The sequence below is a fragment of the Pristiophorus japonicus genome, chromosome 22, assembly GCF_044704955.1.
Source record: "Pristiophorus japonicus isolate sPriJap1 chromosome 22, sPriJap1.hap1, whole genome shotgun sequence".
In the NCBI taxonomy this organism is placed as follows: Eukaryota; Metazoa; Chordata; class Chondrichthyes; family Pristiophoridae; genus Pristiophorus; species Pristiophorus japonicus.
This window is the reverse complement of record NC_091998.1, coordinates 67,593,883-67,615,444: the sequence shown is the minus strand read 5'-3', so window position 1 is coordinate 67,615,444 and position 21,562 is coordinate 67,593,883. Positions and strand designations below refer to the sequence as shown.

At 49.6% G+C, this 21,562-nt stretch overlaps 1 protein-coding gene across 2 annotated transcripts in view; it reads right to left on the bottom strand.

Moving 5' to 3' along the window:
* LOC139235130 (methylcytosine dioxygenase tet3-like) overlaps window positions 1–21,562 on the bottom strand; it is a 430,715-nt gene that overhangs the window by 78,878 nt on the left and 330,275 nt on the right. For both annotated transcript variants that reach the window (XM_070866340.1, XM_070866341.1), the window contains one exon: window positions 19,045–19,135. In XM_070866340.1, the coding sequence (XP_070722441.1) occupies window positions 19,045–19,135 (91 nt within the window). The remainder of the gene's footprint in view (window positions 1–19,044; window positions 19,136–21,562) is intronic.

Sequence of the window (21,562 nt, the reverse complement as noted above, 5' to 3'; positions counted from 1 at the left end):
AAGGTGGTGGTGAGCCGCCTTCTTGAGCCGCTGCAGTCCGTGTGGTGAAGGTGCTCCCACAGTGCTGTTAGGGAGGGAGTTCCAGGATTGTGACCCAGCGACGATGAAGGAACAGCCGATATATTTCCCAGTCGGGATGGTGTGTGACTGGGAGGGGAATGTGGAGGTGGTGGTGTTCCCATGCGCCTGCTGCCCTTGTCCTTCTAGGTGGTAGAGGTCGCGGGTTTGGGAGGTGCTGCCGAAGAAGCCTTGGCGAGTTGCATCTTTAACACATTTTGAGCTGCTTCACAGAGAACCAAAAAGGATGCTGAGCCAAAGAAGGAGATATTGACCTGCAGTGCTGTGTGTACTGACTGCGTTCGGCATCATTGCCCCTCTGAAACATGTCAGCGATCAGCTGTGGCTCAGTGGGTAGCACACTCACCTCTGAGTTGGAAGGTTATGGGTTCAAGTCCCACTCCAGGATTTGAGTACATAAAGCTAGTCTAACACTGTAGTGTTGGGGGAGTGCCGCACTGTCGGAGGTGCTATCTTTTAGATGAGACATTAAACCGAGGCCCCGTCTGCTCTCTCAGGTAGATGTAAAAGATCCCATAGCTCTATTTCGAAGAAGAGCAGGCGAGTTATCTCCGGTATCCTGGGGCCAATATTTATCCCTCAATCAACATAACAAAAACAGATTATCTGGTCATTATCACATTGCTGTTTGTGGGAGCTTGCTGTGCGCAAATTGCCTGCCGCGTTTCCTACATTACAACAGTGACTACACTCCAAAAGTACTTCATTGGCTGTAAAGCACTTTGAGACGTCCGGTGGTCGTGAAAGGCGCTATATAAATGCAAGTCTGTCTCGTTTTTCTTTTCAATGTTAGCTGGTGCGTCAGTAGGAGCTGTAAAACTGGCCTGTGTGCTCCTTGGTTACAGGTGGGGAAACCAGGCAGGGTTTTGGAACGGTCTGATTACTGTCCAGTGTCACTGTGCTGAAAGTTCCGTGGAGGTGGGCATCAGCGGAGAGCTGGGAGTTGGGTTTGTGATGCCTGCTGACACTCAGGTCATGCTCAGCGATGAAGGAGGACTATCTGGGCAAGGTTCTGCAGGGCGATTATAAGGTGACTGCAGGGCAGATGGAGTCAATGCCTTGAAGAGTGGGGGTAGCAAATTGAGGGAGACTTGCAAATACTTATTCTTTGCAGAATGTATTTATTATGCAGAAATGATGGCAGCAGGAAAGAGAAATACTTTCAAGGACCCAATAACCTTTTTATTATTTGCATCTGTGTATATTTTCTGCCTTGGGTTGCTATTGTCGAATTGAATGCACTTAAATGCTTTATCGTGCAAGTTTTGTTTTGAGGCTGAAGACCGTGTCTGAATCAGTAAATCACAAGAGGTTTTCAGGAATACTGAAGCCAGCGTGGGCTCGTATTCAGCCCACAAAAGAACTCAAAATAACGTGAGAATATAGAATATAGTCAGATTATTTAGTCTCTGTTTGTGTCATTATCTATATTCCCACAGGGTCTCACATTGCCATGACTTAACCTAATGCTTGTTTTGCAGGAGACTTTGAGAACTAACTTGGGATTGAGTGGTAGAAATAACATGGAAATTTAGTGATATCATACCACGAGCAAGCAAACAACAGTATCTGCACCTGCTGAGTTACACCTGTGCTAGATTTTGAGCACGGATTGTAACGTTGAAGCAGACCTTTCACCTGCACTCATCGACAGTCTCTGTAAAGATCCATCACAGACCCAATCCATGTTCAGACTGGGGTCAAACAGGGCTGCGTCATCGCTCCAACCCTCTTCTCAATCTTCCTTGCTGCCATGCTCCACCTCACTCCCCGCTGGAGTGGAACTAAACTACAGAACAAGTGGGAACCTGTTCAACCTTCGCCATCTCCAGGCCAGGTCCAAGACCACCCCAACCTCTGTCATCGAGCTACAGTACGCAGATGACGCCTGCATCTGAGCACATACAGAGGCTGCACTCCAGGTTATAGTCAACGTATTTACTGAGGCGTACGAAAGCATGGGCCTAACGCTAAACATCAGCACGACAAAGGTCCTCCACCAGCCTGTCCTCACCGCACAGCACTGCCCCCCAATCATCAAGATCCACGGCGCAGCCCTGGACAACGTGGACCATTTCCCCAATCTCGGGAGCCTCCTATCAACAAGAGCAGGCATCGACAACGAGATTCAACAGTGCCTCCAGTGCGCCAGTGCAGCCTTTGGCCACCTGAGGAAAAGAGTGTTTGAAGACCAGGCCCTCAAAACTGTCACCAAGCTCATGGTCTACAGGGCTGTCGTGATACCCACCCTCCTGTATGGCTCAGAAACATGGACACCTCAAGTCGCTGGAGAAATACCACCAACGATGTCTCCGCAAGACCCGACAAATCCCCTGGGAGGACAGACGCACCAACATTAGCGTCCTCATCCAGGCCAATATCCCCAGCATCGAAGCACTGACCACACTCGATCAGCTCCGTTGGGCAGGCCACATAGTTCACATGCCAGACACGAGACTCCCAAAACAAGCGCTCTACGCAGAACTCCTTCACGGCAAACGAGCCAAAGGTGGGCAGAGGAAACATTACAAGGACACCCTCAAAGTCTCCTTGATAAAGTGCAACATCCCCACTGACACCTGGGAGACTTTGGCCAAAGACCGCCCTAAGTTGAGGAAGCGCATTCGGGAGGGCATTGAGCACCTCGAGTCTTGTTGCCGAGAGCATGCAGAAATCAAGCGCAGATAGCGGAAAGAGCGTGCGGCAAACCAGTCCCACCCTCCCTTTCCCTCAACAACTATCTGTCCCACCTGTGACAGAGACTGTGGTTCCCATATTGAACTGTACAGCCACCTAAGAACTCATGTTAAGAGTGGAAGCAAGTCTTCCTCGATTCCAAGGGACTGCCTATGATGATGATGATGAAAGCCCACACACCACTCATCTTGGAACCTACAAAGCTACAAACCTACAATATGCCTGCAATACTCGTGAGTTACATGGCTTGTGCCACTAGGGGGTAGTTTAATTTCTGTAAAACACTAGTCCCCGACATGTATCCTTATTTCACCATCAACATCCTGGGGGTCACCATTGAGCAGAAACTTAACTGGACCAGCCACCTAAATACTGTGGCTACAAGAGCAGGTCAGAGGCTGGGTATTCTGCGGTGAGTGTCTCACCTCCTGACTCCCCAAAGCCTTTCCACCATCTACAAGACACAAGTCAGGAGTGTGATGGAACACTCTCCACTTGCCTGGATGAGTGCAGATCCAACAACACTCAAGAAGCTTGACACCATCCAGGGCAAAGCAGCCGCCTGATTGGCTCCCCATCCACCACCTTCAACATTCACTCCCTCCACCACCGGCGCACCGTGGCTGCAGTGTGTACCATCTACAAGATGCACTGCAGCAACTCGCCAAGGCTTCTTCGGCAGCACCTCCCAAACCCGCGACCTCTACCACCTAGAAGGACAAGGGCAGCAGGTGCATGGGAACACCACCACCTCCACGTTCCCCTCCCAGTCACACACCATCCCGACTGGGAAATATATCGGCCGTTCCTTCATCGTCGCTGGGTCACAATCCTGGAACTCCCTCCCTAACAGCACTGTGGGAGCACCTTCACCACACGGACTGCAGCGGTTCAAGAAGGCAGCTCACCACCACCTCCTCAAGGGGCAATTAGGGGGATGGGCAATAAATGCCGGCCTTGCCAGCGACGCCCACATCCCAGGAACGAATCCCGGTCGTGCCCCATGTCCAGAGACACTGTTAGGCACTCACAAAATATAAAAGATCTGCATTCACAATATTAATTATCTTCAAGAAGCAACTAAAATAAATATTTTATAATTAACAAGCAAACTGCCTAGAAACCTGGGGGGAGAAGTTTGGGAGCGCCCTTTGAAAGCTGGTAAAATTAGCGGCAGGCGATAATGATCCTCAACTTTCTGTAAATTCCGTGTTAGCTCTCCAGGAAGGGCAGTGCTAAATCAAGCGATCCACTTCCTGCCTGGAGCGCGACAGGATGTGGGCGGGACGGGAGTGGTGCAGCGTAGCACATTGCCCCGAGCAGCACTGCCGTGACCCGACACTCCATTGGGCCATTGCTGGAGGCTCTGCTCTGGGCCCAGTGAGCTGGTCCCCAATGGCAGCCGCTATCCGGCCCCATCAGCCCTCACGCACGCAGCAGAGCGCCGGCCCCATCAGCCCCCACGCACGCAGCAGAGCGCCGGCCGATTGATCGCGGCCGAACAGGAATCGGGAAAATTGAAAACAAGCATTTGAACAATTTCTGTTCTGACCTCGGCCCCTGAAGCACCCGGCCTCCTGCAGCTGTCGGTGTTGTCGCCCGGTGATGCTGCAAGGGGTGGGACCAGAGTTCGGGTCCGGGGCGCTCCCGGGGCGATGCGCAGGATAATGGCGTCACAATCACGTAGCACCAATATGCTACCTCTGCTGCAAACTTTTCGGCCAATTTAGCGGGCGTCGTTCACTTAACTGGTCGGTAAGTCGTTAGCGCCCCATCGTCGCCCCCTGGAGGTGATAACGAGAGGTGCTAAGGAGGCCAATTTCAAAGCCTTGGAAATATAATGAAATACCATCTTTATGTAATTTCACTCCCATTCTTCACTTTCCAGACAGCGTAATTTTTCACTGTACTGCGTCAAAGATGTACAGCAAAATATACTTCTCTCTGATGCAATAATTAAACCCTGTTTCGGAAAATAGATTAAACTGCAACTTGTCCAAACTTTGACTTCGCAAACCTAGTACTGTGCAGGTGATCTCCGCGAGCTGAGTGGGTAGTGGTGTTAAGAACAACCCACTTTAGACATTGGTCATTTAGTCATCAATCTGCTTCCCTCTATCCCAACTGTTGAATCTCCCTGTTTCAATTGGTAATGCCTTCTGTACCACATGCATAGAAACATAGAAAAGTAGGTGCAGGAGCAGGCCATTCGGCCCTTCGAGCCTGCACCACCATTCAATATGATCATGGCTGATCATGCAACTTCAGTACCCCATTCCTGCTTTCTCTCCATCATTACATTCCATGCCGGCCTGTGTAGGATAAAACACAACAAATACCGTCCCGTGCAGGTATACGTACCCTGGCAGCATGTATACACCAGTGCTAAAACAACACCCATTGCTCCAGTGAAACTAATGCTCCTAAAAATCAGAAAATATAAATGAGGTTGTTCTGCTCAATCTATCTGCACAGATCAAAAATACCGAGAATGGATTGACTCAATTTACAGAATGTTGTAACACAGAAACAGGAGATTTGGCCTGCCGGGTCTATGGCAGAGTGTTTCTCTGTATATCACAAAACATCAGTATAAATAAACCATGCTAAAAACCCCTCCTGTTCAGGAGTCAATATCTCCAGAACATTGGGAAGAAATTAAAGAGTCGGGTCAACTTGATCCAGAAATCCGCTGGCTCCACATGGGAAGCAGTTGCTCCAACCTCCGTACGGCAGCACGCGCCCTGGTATACTCCATGTTGTGTATGCGTAAATAACTGACAAACTGAGCCAGGAGTAAAGTAACCAAACTTAACTGGGCTTTTATACAACCCAAAATAGAGTCTCAAACCAGTTAGAACCAACATGAATACAACCACTGTGACTAGCTGCCGCAGGGTCCTAATGCTCGTCCTGTGAGCGGCAACGAATAAATAGAATATGAACACAACGCTCTAGAGCGCAATACTGCTCTCCGGCATGGCTATCGAGTCCGCATGCCAAATCCGTTGATGCCCAGCTGAATCCTACTGTGAGATTTATCAGCGGGACGCTTTTATTGACACCAACACCGTGGCTGCCCGTGCTGGGAAACATCGCACCCCCACACCTACGCCGTGAATACGCCGTCTCCAGAGAATACAACACTACACCAGCAGACAGGCCGATCCAGGCCGACTGGAACAACCTGCCACCGACCCGTCTCAGATCCAGAGGCCATTCTGGACCGTTGCCGAAGCCCTTCAGCGATCTCCCCTCAGCCTCGATGACCGACAGCGAAATGTTTGGAAGAACTGTGACGTACGGAATGGATTCCTTATCGAGGAGCCCACAGCACAACCTGAAGGATCAAACCTTCGTCGCAAACAGTAGACAACCATCGACCGCCTCAGAACCGGTCACGGTCGATGCTGCACCTTCTCCATTGGTGGAAGATTAAAGCCTCCCCATCATGTGACTGTGGAGCTCCTAATCAGACCCTGGAGCACATCATCGAGCCCTGCCCTCAGAGGGAATTCACAGGCAGCCTGCGGAATATCCACGCTGTTACACCGGGAGCTTGGGCCTGGATATCCGACCTCGATATTGATGTTTGATTTGCTTTGCTAAATCCGTACGGGAGAAGAAGTATAAGTATGGTGTCAGGTTAAAAAGTTTCCCTTTGACTAGGCTAACCCTAGCATTACAATCTGCAAGTTTGTTTTGTCAATTCAGAGATTGATGACAATAATTCTGCCGATTGTCTATTGATGTTTGCACGAGGAAAACATCGATGTTTAATATGTGCTGCAGGCCCAAATTCAGTGTTTTACCTCTCTGGTGGTGTTCAGTTGGAATATGTATCTGCCAAGCAACTTTTGACTCTCTTTAAAAAAAAAAGGCTTGCATTTCTATAGCGCCTTTCACTACCTTAGGGCAGCCCAAAGCGCTTCACAGATAATGAGGTATTTTTGGAGTGTAGTCACTGTTGTGATGTAGGAAGTGCATCAGCCAATTGCGCACAGCAAGCTCCCACACACAGCAAAGAGTTAATGACCAGATAGACTGCCTTAGTAATGTTGGGTTGAGGGATAAACATTGGCCCAGGACACCAGGGAGAACTGGTCTGCTCTTCTTCGGAATAGTGGCGTGGGATCTTTTACGACCACCTGATGAGCAGATGGGGCCTCGGTTTAACGTTTCATCTGAAAGACGGCACCTCCGACAGTGCGGCGCTCCCTCAGCACTGCACTGGAGTGTCAGCCTAGATTTTTGTGCTCAAATCCCTGGAGTGGGACTTGAACCCACAACCTTCTGACTCAGAGGCGAGGGTGCTATGGCTAGCCGACAAAAGTTAAACAATGGGAGTCCTTTCATGGCTAATGGGGGGAGAGCATCCCGTGATTTGCTGCTGGCAGCTGTGTACTACTTTGTTGATCTCAGCTGAAAAAGCCACCACAATTGGTGTCTGTGTCCCGAGACTAGCAATGGGAAATGAGGTCAGTATTTTCACTCTAAATTGTTCTCCAGCGAGTCATAATCATAGAATCCGTAGAAATTTACAGCACGGAAGGAGGCCATTCGGCCCATCATGTCCACACCGGCTGACCAAGAGCTATCCAGCCTAATCCCACTTTCCCGCTCTCGGTCCGTAGCCCTGCAGGTTACGGCACTTCAGGTGCACATCCAAGTACTTTTTAAATGTGGTGAGGGTTTCTGCCTCTACCACCCTTTCAGGCCGTGAGTTCCAGACCCCCACCACCCTCTGGGTGAAGGAATTTCCCCTTATATTTCCTCTAAACCTCTTTGCAATTACTTTAAATCGATGTTCCCTGGTTGTTGACCCCTCTGCCACTCCTATCCATTCTATCTAGGCCCCTCATAATTTTATACGCCTCAACAAGGTCTCCACTCTGCTTCCTCTGTTCCAAGGAAATTATTCAATCTTTCCTCATAGCTAAAATTCTCCAGTCCAGGCAACATCCTCATAAATCTCCTCTGCACCCTCTCCAGTGCAATCACATCTTTCCTGTAATGAGGTGACCAGAACTGCACGCAGTACTCTCAGGCCTGCTGTTTGTGTGGACATCTCATGGACTTGTCTGTGATGGCCCCACCATCGGCTAGTCTTCCTGCACTGGTTCTGTTAGCTCGCAAATAAGCTCATAACTCAAGTGAGGTAGCAGCAGTAACATGATTCATCTTCTTTGCAGAAGAGGGGACAAAGAATGGAGAAAGTTGGAAAGAAAAAAAGTTAAACCATTGAAAAAGCAGCACTTGGATGCAGTCATTGAGTTGCTGTTGAGACAGTGTGTCATGTATGTACATGCTGTTTGTGGCCACCAGATGGTGTCATTGTTGGAGGCCAGTGAGCAGCACGCACATGGTGCTGCTCTGGTATAAAAGGCCAGCCATTTTAAGAGTCAGGCACTTTGGGCCTAAATAAAGCAGAGCCAAGATTGTACCTGGCTTAGTTAAACAGTACTCAGTTTGAACCTTTATTGCATACATAACACCGTGAATCATTCATTTTAATTTCTTCCATGATTTGTGTCACCTGCTCCAAATGAACATGGGGCTCCTCCCCTAGAATGGTGTAGTTGTTTACGGATCAGTGAATATGATTGTGCAATTGATCTTCGGGCCCAGTGAATGAACGAGGTTCCCTGTGCCGACTAACAATAATAACGATAGAGGCCCAGAAAGCCTTGGCACAGATCAGGTTTCTGCCTCGCTTCAAGTATGTTTGAGATGTGACTGGTCACGTCAACATTGAAATGAGGAACTTCAGTGACGTGGATAGACTGGAGAAGCTGGGGTTGTTCTCCTTGGAGCAGAGAAGGTTGAGAGGAGATTTGATCGAGGTGTTCAAAATCATGAGGGGTCTGGACAGAGTAGATCGAGAGAAACTGTTCCCATTGGTGGAAGGGTCGGGAACCAGAGGACACAGATTTAAGGCGATTGGCAGAAGAACCAAAGGCGACATGAGGGAAAACATTTTTACGCAGCGAGTGGTTAGGATCTGGAATGCGCTGCCCGAGAGGGTGGGGGAGGCAGACTCAATCGTGGCTTTCAAACGAGAGTTAGATAAGTTCCTGAAGGGAAATAATTGCAGGGCTCCGGGGAAAGGGCGGAGGAGGGGGAGACTGGCTGAGAGTCGGCACGGACACAGAAGACTCAATAATCCACCTGTGAGAGTTTTTTTATAACCTTGACTGATTCAGTCAAGACAAAATGTCAACTCAGAGTTCCCAACAGTGTTTGCTTTGAAAGAAGAAATAAAAACAGAAGCGAAAAGAATTGCAAATCACTTCAGCCTGGATTGCACTTTTATAGTTTCTGATCAATGGCTAAACAACAGATTGTCAGGGTCCGCAGAAGATGCCCATGGATGGGGAATGGTGAAGGACGAGGGGGCTGGGGTTGGAAAGATCGGTTAGACATGTACATGTACAAGTTAGGATTCTTTCTAAAATATGTGTAGAACTGAACTTGCATTTATATAGCACCTTTCACAACCACTGGCTGTCTCAAAGCACTTTACAGCCAATGAAGTACTTTTGGAGTGCAGTCGCTGTTGTAATTGGGAAACGCAGCAGCCAATTTGCACACAGCAAGCTCCCACAAACAGCAATGTGGTAATGACCAGATAATTTGTTTTTTGAAATGTTGATTGAGGGATAAATATTGGCCAGGACACCAGGGATAACTCCCCTGCTCTTCTTCAAAATAGTGCCCTGGGATCTTTTAGGTCCACCTGAGAGAGCAGACAGGACCCCAGTTTTAACATCTCATCCGAAAGACGGCACCTCCGACAGTGCAGCACTCCCTCAGCACTGCACTGGGAGTGTCAACCTGGATTTATGCACTCAAGTTCCTGGAGTGGGACTTGAACCCACAACTTTCTAACTTAGAGGCGAGAGTGCTGCCCACTGAGCCACGACTGATACTGCTAGCTACTACTTGTGGAAAGCAGAACCACTTCACAGAATATTTACAGTTCTTGAAAATGTGTGAAGGATTCTCAAAATCAAGATATATTTCCGTACCCAGGGTAAATTAAGGACAGGATGTAATGGAACAACGTGAGCAGTTCTTGGGTACCTGTTGTAAAACCCGCTCACGTGACAAACTAATCCTTTCTAGAGCACAACAGGATGTGAAAGCGCGGGTCACGCGGGAAGTTATTTTTTAATCACAATCTGCTTTGCCTGCTCAATACTCAGATCACGGAGGTTAAAAAAACCCAGCGATGTCAGAGAAGGAGTTGTGGTTCCTGAAAGGTCTGCGTGCCCGTAAAACCATCCTATCAAGGGAAAGCAACACAACTGGAAATGCTTCCAACCCCATCTGGATTCCAGCTCCCCTCCTTTGAAGCGGCCTTTTATAATGTAGGTTTCGTAGGGCCTGCTTACACTGCAAATCTGGATTCACTTTGGAATCCAGTGATCCAATCGAATCAGTCCAGCTTGGAACGCCTGTAATTTAGATTGAGGTAGCCGGACCAGGAAGATATATTGGATGGGATCCAACTCTTCAGGCCCGATGTGTGTAAGGAGTGTGGCCTGGCAGCAAATGTACACAATTGGCACGATGCCACGGAACAGCGGAGTGCTGATTAATGATGAGTGAGCATGGCTGCAAGTGGTGGACCATTTGCATTTTGGATAGATTAGCATGATACTCTGATATTTCTTGTTTGTGTTTAATGAGTATTCCATCTTGAATAGGTCGCATTCTTAAAAGGGCTTGGGTTTTTTTATGACCAAAGAGTTTGCCAAAGTTCCTTTGTTATTTTTTTTGTTTGTTTGGAAACACGTAATGCAAAAAGTGCAAGTTTGAAACCGCGGGGGTGAAATTCCGTTGTGCCACACTTGGGGCGCTGTGTCCCGGGAGGCGGGACATTCCGCAGCAGGCGCAGAAAATTGGGGTTACCGCCCCCCGAAAGGAAGTGAAGCGCTTAAGGAAGCTCTCCGCTTCTTCTGTGGGGCGTTAGCAGGGCGGACGGGTTGTGAGTGAGAGTGAGGCAGACAGGGCGGGAGCGGGGTGCGGAGCGGAGTGCGGAGCGGGGTACGGAGCGGGAGCGCGGCGCGGGGCTACACACTGAGCCGCGTTGCGCTGCCCGTAGGAGGGGCTCTTCCCAGAATTAAAGGGAAGGGCCCAAGCTGCAAACTCTTCAGCTAAAAAAGGACCACCGGGGAATGGGGGTTGGCGTGCCAACAGCCCAGCACTCAAGCAGAGCACCGGGCTGCTGGATCGCGACATCGACCCCGCGTTGAAAGTGTCAACGCGATGCAGGAAAAAAATCACAACATTTTCTTAATGCAGTGCACCTCCCCTTTAAGCTTTGCCCCGTGATTTACTGGCCATGTCCCCTGCAACTGTCGCTGTCATAGCCCGCCACAGTTTCAGGGGCCGGGGCTAACGGGGTGCTGCGCACAGTGATGATGTCAGCATCGCTGGCTCAGCGGATTGGGCTGCTGTGTGTTACCAAGGGCGCTAAACTCCTGCCGAATTTAGCAGGAGTCATGGCGCAGCGCAAAGTCGATTGCGCCTCATTAGCGCCCCTAATGGGAGGCATTAATGACCCAGATTTCTAGGCCATAGAATCACAGCACAGGAGGCCATTCGGCCCGTCGAGCCCGTGCCGGCTCTCTGCAGGAGCACCTCAGCCAGTCCCCCTCCCCCGCCCTTTCCCTGGGGCCCTGCAATGCTTCCCTTCAAATACTTATCCTACTCCCTTTTGAAAGCCACGATTGAGTCTGCCTCCACCACCCTCTCAGGCAGCGCATTCCAGATCCCAACCACTCGCTGCGTAAAAACGTTTTCCCTCGTGTCGCCTTTGGTTCTTCTGCCAATCGCCTTAAATCTGTGCGCTCTCTTTCCCAACCCTTCCACCAATGGGAACAGTTTCTCTCTCTCTACTCTGTCCAGACCCCTCATGATTTTGAACACCTCCATCAAATCTCCTCAAGTTTGCCTGTGATATAGTGGCAACAGATATGCTTAGGTTTTCAAGCTACTCTTCCTCAAATGATAAAAAGGTTTTCCAAACATGTTTTGATTAAAAATGATTACCCTTCAAGCTAGCTGTTATCAAAAAAAACCACTTGATTACTAATCCCCAAAACTAATCTTAGTGATTGTTGCAAATTTTGGGTTGGTTTTGAATATTCTCTTGTGTCAGCTGTGACTCAGTGGGTAGCAGTCAGCTCTGAGTAAGAAGGTTGTGGGTTCTCTGGTGGGAGCTTGCTGTGCGCAAATTGGCTCCGCGTTTCCTACATTACAACAGTGACTCCACTTCAAAAGCAGTTCATTGGCTGTAACGCGCTTTGAGATGGTCGTGAAAGGCGCTATATAAATCCAAGTCTTCCTTTGCTTTCTTCTCCTGGGCATCATCAGTCTCTCCATAAAGTGGACCCTTGTCCTTCAAGATCAGACATTTAATTTTGTTACCCAATAGACGCGCAATAGCCTAAGATAGGGGATGTAATAATGAGATTCCCATTGTTATCGGAACTGGATACCACGATCCTGGAATGTGCCTCACTTGTGTTTTGCCAATCATCCAAAAGATGAACCGATTAACACATCAGTGAGATAAGGCCAACTTACAAATTGTTAAGCTGCTTTATTTCGCTGTCAGAAGGTGAATGTGTACCTGTTCTAGCAAATTCAGCTTGATACAACATAGCCACACAAACGGTTACTGCACAAGATAAAAGTTCACGGGGTTGCGGGTAATATATTAGCATGGATAGAAGATTGGCTAACTAACAGAAAAAAGAGAGTCGGGATAAATGGTTCATTCTCTGATTGGCAAAGAGTAACTAGTGGAGTGCCGCAGGGATCAGTGCTGGGACCCCAACTATTTACAATCGAAATTAACGACTTGGAAGAAGGGACTGAGTGTAACGTAGCCAAGTTTGCTGACAATACAAAGATGGGAGGAAAAGCAATGTGTGAGGAGGATACAAAAAATCTGCAAAAGGACATAGACAGGCTAAGTGTGTGGGCAACAATTTGGCAGATGGAGTATGATGTCGGAAAGTGTGAGGTCATGCACTTTGGCAGAAAAAAATCAAAGAGCAAGTTATTATTTAAATGAAGAAAGATTGCAAAGTGCCGCAGTACAGCGGGACCTGGGGGTACTTGTGCATGAAACACAAAAGGATAGTATGAAGGTACAGCAAGTGATCAGGTAGGCCAATGGAATTTTGGCCTTTATTGCAAAGGGGATGGAGTATAAAAGCAGCGAAGTTTTGCTACAGCTATATAAGTTATTGGTGAGGCCACACCTGGAATACTGCGTGCAGTTTTGGTTTCATAGAAACATAGAAAATAGGTGCAGGAGTAGGCCATTCGGCCCTTCGAGCCTGCACCACCATTCAATATGATCATGGCTGATCATTCCCTCAGTACCCCATTCCTGCTTTCTCTCCATACCCCTTGATCCGTTTAGCTGTAAGGGCCACATCTAACTCCCTTTTGAATATATCTAACAAACTGGCCTCAACAACTTTCTGTGGTAGAGAATTCCACAAGTTCACCACTCTCTGGGTGAAGAAGTTTTTCCTCATCTCAGTCTTAAATGGCTTACCCCTTATCCTTAGACTGTGACCCCTGGTTCTGGACTTCCCCAACATCAGGAACATTCTTCCTGCATCTAACCTGTCCAATCCCGTCAGAATTTTATATGTTTCTATGAGATCCCCTCTCATTCTTCTAAATTCCAGTGAATATAAGCCTAGTCGATCCAATCTTTCTTCATATGTCAGTCCTGCCATCCCGGGAATCAGTCTGGTGAACCTTCGTTGCACTCCCTCAATAACAAGAATGTCCTTCCTTAGATTAGGAGACCAAAACTGTACACAATATTCAAGGTGTGGCCTCACCAAGGCCCTGTACAACTCAGTTAGACCTCCCTGCTCCTATACTCAATTCCTTGCGCTATGAAGGCCAACATGCCATTTGCCTTCTTCACCGCCTGCTGTACCTGCATGCCAACTTTCAATGACTGATGTACCATGACACCCAGGTCTCGTTGCACCTCCCCTTTTCCTAATCTGTCACCATTCAGATAATATTCTGCCTTCCTGTTTTTGCCACCAAAGTGGATAATCTCACATTTATCTACATTATACTACATCTGCCATGCATTTGCCCACTCACCTAACCTGTCCCAGTCACCCTGCAGCCTCTTAGCATCCTCCTCACAGTTCATATCGCCACCCAGTTTAGTGTCATCTGCAAACTTGGAGATATTACATTCAATTCCTTCATCTAAATCATTAATGTATATTGTAAATAGCTGGGGTCCCAGCACTGAACCTTGCGGTACCCTACTAGTTACTGCCTGCCATTCTGAAAAGGACCCGTTTATTCCTACTCTTTGCTTCCTTTCTGCCAACCAGTTCTCTATCCACGTGAGAACATTATCCCCATATTTCCATATTTACGAAAGGATATACTTGCTTTGGAGGCAGTTCAGAGAAGGTTCACTCGGTTGATTCCGGGGATGAGGGGGTTGACATGAGGAAAGGTTGAGTAGGTTGGGCCTCTACTCATTGGAAGTCAGAAGAATGAGAGGTGATCTTATCAAAACATATAAGGTTATGAGGGGGCTTGACAAGGTGGATGTAGAGAGGATGTTTCCACTGATGGGGGAGACTAGAGCTAGAGGGCATAATCTTAGAATAAGGGGCCGCCCATTTAAAACAGAAATTTCTTCTCTCAGAGTGTTGTAAATCTGTGGAATTTGCTGCCTCAGAGAGCTGTGGAAGCTGGGACATTGAATACATTTAAGGCAGATAGGCAGTTTCTTAAGGGGATAAGGGGTTATGGGGAGCGGGCGGAGAAGTGGAGCTGAGTCCATGATCGGATCAGCCATGATCTTATTGAATGGCGGAGCAGTCTCGAGCGGCCTTATGGCCTACTCCTGCTCCTATTTCTTATGTTCTTAACCAGCCGCTCATTATAAATAAGGAAAATAATGTTGAAAAACAGCCCAGTGACCTTTGCAGCAGATATTCACATTACTCAGGCAATCTATTTTCCTGAAGCCTGACCAATAATCTGAGCCTAAATTGTTTTTGTTCCTGAAAGGACACCTGTGTCATTAAGCAGCCTTTGTTGCAAATGGGTCCAAGTCCCACTCCAGGGACCTGAGCACATAAATCCAGGCTGATACTCCAGTGCAGTGCTGGGGGAGTGCTGCACTATCGGAGTGCTGACGTTCAGATGAGACATTAAACCGAGGCCCTGTCTGCTCTCGCAGGTGGATGTAAAAGATCCCACGGCACTATTTTGAAGAAGAGCAGGGGAGTTATCCCCGGTGTCCTGGGGCCAATATTTATCCCTCAATCAACATAACAAAAACAGATTATCTGGTCATTATCACATTGCTATGTGTGGGAGCTTGCTGTGCGCAACTTGGCTGCCGCATTTCCCACATTACAACAGTGACTACACTCCCAAAAGTACTTCATTGGCTGTAAAGTGCTTTGAGACGTCTGGTGGTCGTGAAGGCGCTATATAAATGCAAGTCTTTCCTTCTTCTAATTGAACCTGAACATGGGTTTCGCCCGTTTCTTTTGTTCATTGTGTCGTGGGAAAATTGGGAAAGGAGCGATTCAATCACCAACCCTTCCCGTAATCAGTGGGGAGGTGGGGCCAGGGCGGGGGGGGGGGGGTGTGAGGGGGGACTGGGGGGTGAGAGGGGGGCAGGGGAGTGTGAGAGGGGGTGGGGGGTTGGGGGGATGGGTGTGAGGGGGAGGTCGGGGGGTCGGGTGTGAGGGGGGGAATGGGGGGTCAGGGGGGTGGGTGTGAGGGGGGGGAACGGGGAGTCGGGGGGGTGGGTGTGAGGGGGAGGTCGGGGGGTCAGGGGGGTGGGTGTGAGGGGGGGGAACGGGGGGTCAGGGGGGGTGGGTGTTAGGGGGGGGACGGGGGGTCAGGGGGGGTGGGTGTGAGGGGGGGAACGGGGAGTCGGGGGGGTGGGTGTGAGGGGGGGGACGGGGGGTTGGGGGGGTGGTGAGGGGGGGGAACGGGGGGGTGGGTGTGAGGGGGGTGGGTGTGAGGGGGGGAACGGGGAGTCGGGGGGGGTGGGTGTGAGGGGGGGGAACGGGGAGTCGGGGGGGGGTGGGTGTGAGGGGGGGGAACGGGGAGTCGGGGGGGGTGGGTGTGAGGGGGGGAACGGGGGGTCAGGGGGGGTGGGTGTGAGGGGGGGAACGGGGGGTCAGGGGGGTGGGTATGCGGGGGGGGAACGGGGAGTCGGGGGGGTGGGTGTGAGGGGGGGGAACGGGGGGTCAGGGGGGATGGGTGTGAGGGGGAGGAACGGGGGGTCAGGGGGGGTGGGTGTGAGGGGGGGGAACGGGGGGTTGTGGGGTGGGTGTGAGGGGGAGGAACGGGGGGTTGGGGGGGTGGGTGTGAGGGGGAGGAACGGGGGGTCAGGGGGGGTGGGTGTGAGGGGGGGGAACGGGGAGTCGGGGGGGTGGGTGTGAGGGGGGGAACGGGGGGTCAGGGGGGGTGGGTGTGAGGGGGGGAACGGGGGGTCAGGGGGGTGGGTGTGAGGGGGGGAACGGGGGGTCAGGGGGGGTGGGTGTGAGGGGGGGAACGGGGGGTCAGGGGGGGTGGGTGTGAGGGGGGGAACGGGGAGTCGGGGGGGTGGGTGTGAGGGGGGGAACGGGGGGTCAGGGGGGGTGGGTGTGCGGGGGTGTGTGAGGGGAAGGTCGGGGGGGGCAGTGGGTGGGTGGGTCACGGTGTTTGTGCTGGGGCTGGGAAAGAAGCCACGAGAAGCAGACACTGCACCTTCTGGTTGGGGGGATTGAAGGGAAAAGGTGACCTTTCCCCTTCGTTTCCAGCTTCAGTCCTGGTGCTGATAGAGGCACAGATTAGGGTTTCAGCAGCAAGGGGGATAAGACAAGGGACAAAGTAACGATGGACGAAGGTGCCTGCACCTTTCCTCTTGTACAATATATAAGTGCAACAGTACAGACATTGCACAGTGTAAGCAAACAGTACATTCGGATAAAATAATAAGGAAACACTTGCATTTATATAGCGGATGTCTCAAAGCATTTACTGCCAATGAAATTTTGAAGTGCAGTCACTGTTGTAATGTGGGACACGCAGCAGCCAATTTGCGCACAGCAAGCTCCCACACACACAGCAATGTGATATTGATCAGATAATCTGTTTTTGTTATGTTGATTGAGGGATAAATATTGGCCCCAGGACATCGGGGATAACTCCCCTGCTCTTCTTTGAAATAGTGCCATGGGATCTCGGTTTTAATGTGTCATCCGAAAGGCAGCACCTCCGACAGTGCGGCACTCCCTCAGCCCTGCACTGGGAGTGTCAGCCTGTATTTTCACGCTCAAGTCCCTGGAGTGGGACTTGAACCTGCAACCTTCTGACTCAAAGGCGAGAGTGTTGCCCACTGAGCCACAGCTGACACATAATGGCCTAGAAATCGCAGTCAGAGGCATACTCCGAAGGCGGACCCGTGATTCATTTACGAAATGATCTCCCGGCCCCCCAGCCTGCGAGTAGTAGGATTCTACCTGCGTAATGGTGAACAGACCTCGGGGACCCAGACGGTTCTGAAATGTACCTGGATCACTTGAGCCTCATCCTCCAATGACGAAGGGGAATCCCATTACAATTACTTACGAAGGGAATCCCCTAATGATATGCAATGGAATCCCCAAATAATTATACAACGTACAGAATTCTAATAATGATAGAATTGCAATTTTATTCATTGCACAAAACTAAAAAAAAAAGTAATTTTCTGATAAATAATTTGAAACATCACAATGACTATAATCCGGGCCAATATTTGCACGAACGCAATTATGTGCGTAATTTTGCGTTTGTAAATGTATTATGTAACCCGTGTCCTTACGCTGATGCAGACAGGCCCCAAGCCTGCTTTTACCAGCCGGAAGAGTTGTGTGGGCAGTTGTTGGGCAAATAGCCAGATCACAAGTTCCGGATTTTGCCCATGCACACTCTGTGCGGACTCTGAGAGCTCGCCGACACAGACCCTGCAATTTCAGGGGCACCGATGTGTCCAGCGTATCCCAGCATCACTTCCCACACAGTCATAGAACGCTGCAGCACAAAAGGAAATCATTGTGCCATGCCCACTATTCAGTTACTCCCACCCACTGCTCTTTCCCCATAGCACCATCATTTCTTCCCTTCAAGTATTTACCCGTGGAACCGAGCGGCACGAGATGTCGCAGTAAGTAATGCTGACCTCGGGTAAGTGTGATTGCTTTTTAAATTTGTTTTTTTGCCGATTTATGTTGTGGTGATGTGAGCTATGGATTGGGAAAGTTATGGCGCTCCGAGGCCGGCTGTTTAGCTCGGGGGATTTCCACTTGCTCAGCCGGCCTAGCGCCCTAAAGGACGCGTGCAACGCCTCCCTTAGCAATGCCTCCCTTAGCAACGCTCCCTTAGCAACGCCTCCCTTAGCAACGCTCCCTTAGCAACGCCTCCCTTAGCAACGCCTCCCTTAGCAACGCTCCCTTAGCAACGCCTCCCTTAGCAACGCCTCCCTTAGCAATGCCTCCCTTAGCAACGCTCCCTTAGCAACTCCTCCCTTAGCAACGCCTCCCTTAGCAACGCTCCCTTAGCAACGCCTCCCTTAGCAACGCTCCCTTAGCAACGCTCCCTTAGCAACGCCTCCCTTAGCAACGCCTCCCTTAGCAACGCCTTCCTTAGCGCCCCGCTCCAAACTCCGGGCCCAGCTGATGAATTTTGCGGCACAGACGCAAACCATTTCCGCCGCAAAAGTTACCGCTCCGCCCGGGACACCGCCCCAACGGAGGCGCCGTATGACCGAATTTCCCCCCACCATGTCTTTGACCCCTCAACGACATCATCCCTTTCCAGTGCTATTTACATTTTGTTTGACCAAGACCGCCACACCATTCTTTTTATTCCTTCTCTCGGTTTCCTGAATTCCTTGTAGCCAGGAATATTAAGTTCCCAATCTGCACCTTCTTTGAGCCAGGTCTCTGTTATTTCCACTATATCACAGTCCCATGCGACAACTTGTGCCTGAGGCTCACCAATCTCTTTGATCAAACTCCGTGCATTTGCGCTCAGGCGTGGCAAACTCATCTTCGACTGCCTCATACTTGCCCTCTGTCTGACCCCTCCAGTTTCTGCACTATTCTTCACTCCAGTGCCAGTTGCCTCTCCCAGTATCTGTGCACCTAATATTTCATCCTATGACCATGCCACGTTTCAGAAAAGGATAGAATTTTGGTCCCAACGTACCTTTCTTCCATTTGTTCTCGAATTGCTGCCACTGTGGGTCCAGAGCCAAGGTGTGTATAATACGGACCTTCATCTTTTTCTATGATTTGCTCTGCAATAAAAACAGAAACAATCACAAAATAAATTAACTATATGTATTGCTATGTATAAAGGTGATGCACAATATCGAGTCAGGAATCTCATTCAAGCCAGACCTACAAATGTTTGGACTTTTAATTGGACTGAAGCTATAAATCTCAGATTGGTGATTGCAGTGCTAGTGCCGCAGGCAGTCCGTACCCGATTTACACCGGCTGAACTGTCTCTTCTGCCCAGGAAAGAGCTCTGCTTCTATGCATTTGCCAATGCAGATGGCAGCCTCTCCACTCACTAAACCTTTAAATTCACTTCAAGGTAGGTTAAAAATTTGCCCAGGGTTTCCAAGACCCTTGCAGTACATTTTTAAAAATTATTAATCCTGGGATGTGGGCGTCGCTGGCAAGGCCGGCATTTATTGCCCATCCCTAATTGCCCCTTGAGAAGGTGGTGGTGAGCCGCCTTCTTGAACCGCTGCAGTCCGTGTGGTGAAGGTGCTCCCACAGTGCTGTTAGGGAGGGAGTTCCAGGATTGTGACCCAGCGACGATGAAGGAACGGCCGATATATTTCCAAGTCGGGATGGTGTGTGACTGGGAGGGGAACGTGGAGGTGATGGTGTTCCCATGCGCCTGCTGCCCTTGTCCTTCTAGGCGGTAGAGGTCACGGGTTTGGGAGGTGCTGCCGAAGAAGCCTTGGCGAGTTGCTGCAGTGCATCTTGTAGATGGTACACACTGCAGCCAGGGGGCGCCGGTGGTGGAGGGAGTGAATGTTGAAGGTGGTGGATGGGGAGCCAATCAAGCGGCTGCTTTGTCCTGGATGGTGTCGAGCTTCTCGAGTGTTGTTGGAGCTGCACTCATCCAGGCAAGTGGGAACATATTGAGGGGAAAATTGCCATCGGAGGCTTCCTTCATACGAACACCTCCGACCCGAATAAAATCGACAAAAGTACCTGGTGGTCCCGGAGGAATGGAGGATCCCGGTCGGAGGCCGAGATTCGCTGCGCAGCGCTCGGGGAGATGTCTTTCACATACATACGTACGCACTGGAGTCACATGGGCCTGGACCACCAATCACTAGGCAGTATTCTCATTGATAAAAATGGGAACTCCGTTTGTACGAGTTGCCATTACTATCAATGAGAAAACCCCTAAAACGCCAAAACACAGCATAATAAATAAATAAATAAAACACCTCACATATTTAAAATTAATCGAAATTAATTATAATTAAATGTTTTCGAAAAAAATATATATTTTATGGATTTTTTTTGTTTTAATAGGGTTAAAATTAAACTTACCTTAATGATAATAATATAAAAATGAGTGTTTAAATGACATTTTTACATGTTTACGCTGGTAAAAGTACACGATGCGCCTGCTTTTACCAGGTGTAAGAGTTTGAAGGACAGTCGCTGGGCGTGAGTTGGGCAAACTGCCCGATCTCTCCCGCATGGATGTCCTTCTCCCGGGAATGTGGAGGATCTGTACGGAGAAATCCTGACAGATCGGAAAAGTTGGTTTTCGGTGTGTGCGCACGGTGCCCCGAGAACCGGCTTTTGTGAGGCCTCGCCGGGTGGGCGTGCACTCCGTACGGACCCAGCGAGGCCGGAACTTTCAGCCCATAAAACCCTGTTTGACAACATGTTGGAATTACACTGAAGCCTAGGGTCTTACACCACTGGGATCTGGAACATTGCAGATAACAACGTAAGAAATAGGAGCAGGAGTCGGCCATTCGGCCCCTCGAGCCTGCTCCACCATTCAATAAGTTCATGGCTGATCTGATCATGGACTCAGCTCCACTTCCCTCCCCGCTCCCCATAACCCTTTACTCCCTTATCGCTAAAAAATCTGTCTAATTCCACCTTAAATATATTCAATGACCCAGCCTCCACAGCTCTCTGGGGCAGAGAATTCCACAGATTCACGACCCTCTGAGAGAAGAAATTTCTCCTCATCTCAGTTTTAAATGGGTGACCCCTTATTCTGAAACTATGACCCTAGTTCTAGATTCCCCCATGAGGGGAAACATCCTCTCTGCATCTACACTGTCAAGCTCCCTTAGAATCTCACAAGTTTCAATAAGATCACCTCTCATTCTTCTAAACTCCAATAAGTGTAGGCCTAACCTGCTCAATCTTTCTTTATAAGTCAACCCCTTCATCTCAGGAATCAACCTCGTGAACCTTCTCTGAACAGCCTCCAATGCAAGTATATCCTTCCTTAAATACGGAGACCAAAACTGCACGCAGTACTCCAGGTGTGGCCTCACCAATACCCTGTACAGTTGTAACAGGACTTCTCTGCTTTTACACTCTATCCCCCTTTGCAATAAAGGCCAACATTCCATTTGCCTTCCTGATCACTTGCTGTACCTACATGCTAACTTTTTGTGTTTCATGCACAAGGACCCCCAGGTCTCTCTGTACTGTAGCATTTTGTA